General features: G+C 48.3%; 1 protein-coding gene across 1 annotated transcript; it reads right to left on the bottom strand.

Annotated features, from left to right (window-relative positions):
- Nucleotides 1–1,172: 1,172 nt before the first annotated feature.
- Nucleotides 1,173–3,413, bottom strand: LOC125537381 (uncharacterized). Its single transcript, XM_048700687.2, has 2 exons — nucleotides 3,122–3,413; nucleotides 1,173–2,623 (listed from the first exon to the last, which is right to left on the bottom strand). The coding sequence occupies exon 2, from the start codon at nucleotides 2,574–2,576 to the stop codon at nucleotides 1,353–1,355; it is 1,224 nt and encodes a 407-aa protein (XP_048556644.1). The 5' UTR covers nucleotides 2,577–2,623; nucleotides 3,122–3,413; the 3' UTR covers nucleotides 1,173–1,352.
- Between the last annotated feature and the right edge of the window lie 4,335 nt (nucleotides 3,414–7,748).

Genomic DNA, 7,748 nt, shown 5'->3' with positions numbered 1-7,748 from the left:
TTTAGAGATTTTAAATGGACTATCACATACGAATGTATATAGAGTTATAGACATATTTTAGAGTGTAGATTCATTGATTTTGCTCCGTATGTAGTCACTTGTTGAAATCTCTAGAAAGACAAATATTTAGAAACGGAGGGAGTACTAGACTGATGGATGGATACACGGTATTTGTGACTCAAATAGGCAAAACGATGAGAGTAAACAAATGGAAGATGTATACTTGGAGCATAATGAGACATGGTCATGGGACCTCCCTATTTGTGTAATGTAATGTAATGTAATGTGATTCATAGTTTGATAATGTTTTTTTTTCAGAAAAAGCAAGTTAAAATGTAGTCTTTCGGTTTACCATCCGTGGATGCTCTGTTCTTAAATATAAGATGTTTTGGTAGTTGAAATTGAACTGCCAAAACATCTTATATTTAGGAAAAGAGGGACTAATTTTATTTAGGAACAGAGGAAGTATAATTTTATTGAGATAGTTGAAATTGAACCGCCAAAACATCTTATATTTAGGAATAGAGGGACTATAATTTTATTTAGGAACAGAGGGGGTATAATTTTATTGAGACTGATAGAGCGCAACGAGATAATAGAAAAAATCATGATGCTAGGAGGTGCATACGTCATATAATTCAACCTGTGATGGTCAAGAAAGAAAGAAAAAGAAAATTCATCACAATGCCAGGTCTCATTAGTAAGGTATAAAGCGCAGAACATAGGTAGAGAGTACAAGATATATACTGACGCAAGTGTCGCTGCTGGGTCAATCAGTGAAGACCAGAGCTTTCATTTTCTTTTCTTTTCTTTTCTTTTTTCTTCTTTTTACCGGGGAGAAGGGAGTTTTTATTGCACTGTCAGTGCTACAATTAAGAGGCCACAAATCCTCAATACAAGGTGGAATCGAGTGTACTCACATAGCTGTGGTTCTCTCGGTGCGGCTATAATTGGCCAACCGATCTGCAACACTATTCTCCCTCCTACTCATCAACTCCTTATCTCCAGGATTAACTGACCATACGCTGATCTTATGAGACCATTGCTAGATAGAACTGAAAGAGCTTCAGCCGAGTCCGACTGCACTACCACCGGGTAGAGATATGCAGCGGAATTCCAGCTACAAAGAACATGTTAGCAGATGCATAACGAAAGGACCAGGGGAGCAAACATGTTCAATGGGTTCATTTTATTTTTCTGGGCGTTTATATTGTTACACTCAAGCTGTATATGTATATAGAGAGAGTTCTGTACCGCACACAGAAACGTGTGCACGTACCCAGATCAGAAATTATTCGCGTTACAACCATAAGATCACAGCAAGTGTCAACAAGTCAAAGATTTCCAGAAGATTAGGGTGCAGTAACAAGATCATCTTCCTTGGACTTGGCCTTGCCACTCGCTTCCACTATCTGTACAGGCTTCTTCTCTTCAGTGGTCATTCCCTCTTCGAGCTCCTTCAGCTGCCTTAGGATGTCTTCCTTTTCAGCATGTAGGTCTTGTAACTTTGCGTCGATCTTCTCCAGCTTCTTCTTAAGCTTTGCCAGATCGTCGGTCTTCTCCTTGCCGCCCTTGTCTTTCTTCTTCTCTTTGTCTTTCTTCTTACCTTCTTCCTCCCCATCCTCACCATCCTTCTTTTTCTTCTTAGTTTCTTCCTTGTCGGTCTTATCTTTCTTCTTCTCCTTCGCTTCTTTGTCCTTCTTACCTTCTTCCTTCTCATCATCGCCATCCTTCTTCTTGCCTTCCCCCTTCTTGTCGGTTTTATCTTTCTTCTTGTCCTTCTTCTCTGTATCTTTCTTGTTACCTTGTTCGTCCTTGTCACCGATTTCCTTATGTTCATCTTGCTTCTTCGCACTGTCTCTCTTTCTTTTATCCTTTGCTTTGTCCGTGCCATCCTTCTTCTCTTCAGAAGCATCAGTTTCTTTCTTCGCCGACTCATTATCTTGTAGCTTGATTTCTCTTGCCTGACCCACTTCTACATGCTTCTTCTTGTTCTCATGTTCCTCCTTCTCTTTGTCTTTCTCTTGTTTTTCATCGCTTTCATCCTTCTTCTTTGCCTTGTCCTTATCCTTCTTTTTGTTCTTGGGGCTACTGTCATCTGCATCAGCTCCAGTCTCCTTGACGCTAATTTTATCCTTCTCTTTGCTCTCGCTCTTCTTATCTTTCCCTTTCTTGGCCTTCTCCTTTTCTGAGCCTTCGCCATCTTCTTTCTTTTTCTCATCCTTCTCCTTTTTATCCTTCTTACTAGTCTTCCCGTCATCTTCATGCTTCTCTAACTTCTTCTTTTCCTTCTTACCATCTTCATGTTTCTCTGCCTTATTTTCCTTCTTCTTACTCGCCTTCTGATCGTCTTCATGTTCATCTACATGCTTCTCTGACTTGTTTTTCCCTTCTTTTTTGGTTTCCTTAACTTTGCCTGCAGACTTTGAACCATCACTGGACACCTCTTCCTTCTCCACAACCTTGGCGTCGATTTCTATCTCGATCTCCTTCTCGTCCTCCTCATTCACCGAGGACTTGTCCTTACTCTTAATCTTGAGATGTAACTCATCCTTTGACTTCTTCTCTACCTCCATATCTAATTCGAGATGGGCTAGCAATAACCTCCAAGAACCAGAATGACCTGCATTTACAACGTTCTGTCACTATCAATTCAATTCGCTACATGATGGAGAATCATATAGTCTGTTCAACCAACAACTGCGCCAAGGCTATCGGTGATTTCAGGGATGAGCAAATGGAACCAAAGCCACAGGGTTGACGAACCATAGGCTACATAGACACATTCCAATCAGCATAAAATGCAACGCTAGAATATACTAGGAAATATATACTATACTTATATGAAGGGAAAGGCAAAAACGGAGCAACTAGCTGACGAACTGTACTGTCATATACTCCTACTGGAGAGTAGAAACTAGACAGAGTGAAAATATATAAATTAAGTACAGCTAACTTGTGCACCAAGATCGCAAGGCTGATACATGCACACATTAGGGGAACCACATAGAACTGACACGATAACATGATAGTAATACCCGAGAGCTAATGATGATAAATTTCCTCTAAGATCCGCATAAGCTTGGTTGGAGGTAGCAAAGAACAAGATAGAGAAAATGACCTATGCCAAGGTCCACGGATCCGATCCAATCAGGTTGTGCCCGGCGCCGGTCGAGCTGCGACCTCCTCGGACGGCGAGGTAATCAAATCTGGCGCTTCGTTTCGGAGGTCGCGCAGCAGAGTGGGCTACCGACGGTATGCGTGGTCGCGCGCTCTCGTGGGTACAGCTTGCTGAGTGGTGGAGTAGAGTGGGTCAGCTCAGATTCGAGGGGAGCAGGAGCGGGTGAGGTTAGAGAAGAGAAGCACACAAGGGGAAGAAGAAGAAGAAATAAGAAGGGAAGTGGAGATCAGCCGCGTCCCGGGCGCTGGTACAAGGGAAAGCGACGCGCGGGTGCGGCGTGGTGGCCGCGTGGCCGACGTCGGCACTCACTTTGCCCTTCTCAGACATGATAAGTGTGAACATGTTAAGGCCCCTGTTTGGTTTTAACAAATACTTAAGTCAGGTGACCCCTGTTTGGTTTTAACAAATCACCTGACTTATAAGTCAGGTGACTTAAAATCAATGATTTATAAGTCACGTTGGTTTAGTTGTTATCTGATTTATAAGTCATTTGATTATACTTTTTTATTTTGTTTTTTATGTAAAGGTGATAGGATCCATGTAAAAAGGATGACTTATAAATGCTGAGTATAATGTTTATTAAGAAAGACAAGATAGATTGGAATTTGTTCTGACTTGTATTATACTTCAAGTAGATGATTGTACTTATATATGCCCATGAGGCTCAAGCAATACAACAACTATTTCATCAATTATTTCTTCCTTCTAACATGATATCTATTGCAAGTCAATTCTAAACCCTAGCCGCCGCCGCTTATGCACTTGCGTGCCGCCCTCAGGGCGGTCGGCCTCCATGACCGCCGCCAGGGGCCGCGCGCCGCTCGTACCTAGGGTTCGTCCGTCGACCGTGTTGGTCGGCTGTCCTAAAGAGTCTTTTTTTCTCAGCCCTCATTCCGGGTTTTTTCGCTCTTTCATCGGTCATTTTGATCGGCGTCTTCTTTTTGGTTTTTCGATCTTTGCTTGATCAGTTTGCGTCGCCCGCCACCGCCGTTGACATCCCGTGCATCTACTTCGACACCGGTCGGTCGCGCCACAGGCGATCCCTCAAGGCTGTCGTCCGCGCGCCGGCTCGCCCGTCGTCCTGCGCCGGTCGTCACTGCCCTGCTCCGACCGGGACACCTGCATCGCCTATATCCGGCAGCCTCGCGCCATGCGGCGGCCAATCATAGCCCCCGCTTGCGCGTCGGCCTGCCAATCGATCCACGCCACCCGTCTCCGCCGTGTCTGCACGGCGGCACTGCGGGTTGCCTCGCCGGCCTCGTCCCTGGTTGCGTCAGGCCCGTCAGCTGCCTTGAGCTCGGGCGCCGCTGCTCCATTGGTTGCTCGGGCCTCACTGCCCTGGCGCCGACGTTACTTTGGTGGCCCGGGTACCGTTGCTGACGTGCTCGTTCGCACGTCGTCCCACGCCGTCCATCGTCGCCAGGTCCATCTCGGACTCCGCCGCCACCCCGTCTCCACCGAGCGGCGTCCCCGACCTCGCGCGCAATCGGATTGATCACCCGCCTGCAGCCGCCATCCGCTTCATCCACGTCGTGCGACCGACCTGACCCGTCGGTTGCGCGCGCCTCCGCATGCCTTGTGAAGACGGTCCCGAGTTCAGCGCGTCCCTCTACCGATCAAGCAACAGGTTGCCGCTACGTCGCCCCATCAGGCCGCAGCGACGTCGCCCCGTGGTTCTTCTCCCGGCTGCACCGACCCGCGTCACCGCTGCATCGCCCGTTCAGACCGTAGTGCCGCGGCCCGCGGTCCCCCGCCGCCCCGGGGCCGTCCGCTCCAGGCCGTCCCCGTGGCTGTACCGACCCTCGCGCCGCCGCTGCGTCGTCCCGTCGGGCCATAGCGAGCGTGCCACGCGGTCCACGCCGTCGTCCCAAGGTCGTCCCCGTGGTTGCACCGACCTGCGCTCCGCCGCTGCACTGCCCCTTTGGGCTGGAGCGCCACGGCTCGCGGTCCCTACGACCGCCCCGAGGTCTTCCGCCGTTGCCCTGACCTACCCGCCGCCGCTGCATCGCCCCTTCGGGTCGTAGCGTCGCGGCCCACGGTCCACTGCCGTCCCTGCGCGTCGACTTCTCATGGTATGCGTCGCGCCGCCTTCCTTGGCGCGGGAACACCATCGTCCACGCCGGTCTTCGTCACGCTGTTGGGTTCTCCTCGCCTACTTCGAGCACCGCCGCCGCGCTCCTAACCTAGCCGTCGCCGCCATCGTCAGGCCGCCGCCACCGCTCTACTTTGGTTGCCGCCGTGGCTACCCCCGTAGCCGCCGCCCGTCCACGTCATTCGTCTTCGTCCAACACCAGCCCGTCGCCAGTGTCGCCGTCATCTACCCCGACCACTTCGTCTACTCCGACAACCGCGGGCGACATCGGCCCCGCGCCGATTGGCGCCGCAACCGTCGTCGAGTTCTTCTCTGTTGGCCCCTCCGACTTCTTCGACATGGCGTACAGCTCGTGCAGGTCCCTCGTCTACGCATGCTTGGTGCTGGCAACACCGATGCGTGCCTTCGTCCACGACGTGTCCCTGGGCCTGGCAAGCCTGGTGCGATGCTTCGTCAACTTCGTCTTTGTCCGTCTACGCATGCCCGGTGCTGGCAACACCGGTGCGTGTCTTTGTCCACGACGTGTCCCCGGGCTTGGCAAACCCGTCGCGACGCGTCGTCAACAACATCTTCATCCCGGCGCACCACTACTTCGACACCACTGCGCCCATGCTAACTCGGCGCCCCCTTGCGCCCGCGGCTCCACGGCGACTTCCTCAACACCGACTACCCCGACTTGACATCGACCACATCATTCTTCGCATGGCTACCTCGACCACGGCTCCACCACATACGTTCTCGGCTACATCGACAAACGGCACAAAGGGCTACCGCCTTGCTTGAGCAACCTCGTCGGTTTCTACTCCACCCAAGACTTCCGCGATGCGTCGACCGTTACGACTGTGTGGGAGGGTGTCCATCGGCTTGCCTTCGAATTCTTCTCCAGTCTCACTGTCCGCGTCACTACCGTTGTGACTGCGGGGGGGGGGGGAGCTGTTGAGTATAATGTTTATTAAGAAAGACGAGATAGACTAGGATTTGTTCTGGCTTGTCTTGTACTCCAAGTAGATGATTGTACTCCTATATATATGCCCACGAGGCTCAAGCAATACAACAACTATTCCACCAATTCTCTCTCTCCCTTCTAACAATAAGTTTTAAGTTAGGATGGAGCAACTTATGATTTATAAGTTGGGGTGACTTATAAGTTGGGCCTGTTTGGCACTTTTTGACTTATAAGTTGGTGACTTATTTGGAACCAAACAGGCCCTAAGTACTAGTATATGTAATCGTAATTGTTTGGTAGAAATGCATGTGATGACACATGCTTTGTTTGGTAGCCTGCATATGATAAGACATGCTGAACTTAGACTGTATGTAAGGTAGCCTGCACTGATGATATTACATTCCCACCAACATTTTGACACTTCACTAATATTTTCAGCAACAAAACATAACATTCCAACATTTCAACTACTAACTCATTAATCCATCAATAAAACATCATCGTTTTAACATAATCTCATCAATAAAGCATCATAAATTGTATTAGTTCATCTCTAGATTCATATTACTACCTCCGTCTTTGTGAATAAGTCATTCACGTAGTTCTAGGTCGATGATTTAACTACCTAAATATGTATTATATATGATAAATATATATATATATATTTAGAAACTGCATCAGTGTAGAAATCTAGTGATATACTTTTCATGACATATAACACATATTTAATTCCACAAATCGATGACCTAGAACTACGCGAATGACTTATTCACCTAGACGGAGGTAGTACATAAGCAAACCAAATAATAAGGGCTCATTTGGTAGCCAGGGGATCCCTGGAGGATCCCGGGCCATTCCCTGGGTGGAAAGCCCGTGCGCAAAATCAGCCCCGGGCCAGGTGCTTGGACATTTGGACGCTAGAATACATGAGGTTTTCTCGGGCCGTTCCCTATGATTTCCCCGGGATAGGATCCACGACCCACGACATCGGGATGGAATCCCCTGTCTCGCTTGCTCTCGTCACCCGTCTTGGGCAGAGCGGCCGCCGCCACTACTAGAGAAAACCTTACTAGTGGCGCTAGTTTTTTACATACCAGTAGCGCAGGCACCCGCGCTACTGCTAGGGCGCTAGAGCTATTATTTAACAGTAGCGCGTTTCTAAACAAGCATTGCAGCTAAAATACTTAGTAGTAGCGCCTCTTTCTCTACCAACGCTACTACTATCATCACGTAGTAGTAGCGCCCTATTTTCTTCCCACGCTACAACTAGGTAAATAGAAATTAAAAATAATAAAAAGAAGTCAGATGCAATATTCATGGAAATCAAGACAAGTCCAGTGTAAATAAACTAAGTTCACAAAACCATCTCACAAACATTAACGACAACACCACATTTAATATAACCACACAATCTCACAAACTCATATATAGTAGTCAACAATGCATGGATAGATCATAGTTGATAAGTCTACTAGGTAGTCATACTAGCATATATATGGTTCAGCAGCCACACGCATGCATATGTAGTT

This window comes from Triticum urartu, chromosome 2A (assembly GCF_056163025.1).
Source record: "Triticum urartu cultivar PI428250 chromosome 2A, HENAU_Tu73, whole genome shotgun sequence".
NCBI lineage: Eukaryota > Viridiplantae > Streptophyta > Magnoliopsida > Poales > Poaceae > Triticum > Triticum urartu.
This window is presented reverse-complemented; position numbering and strand designations above follow the sequence as displayed.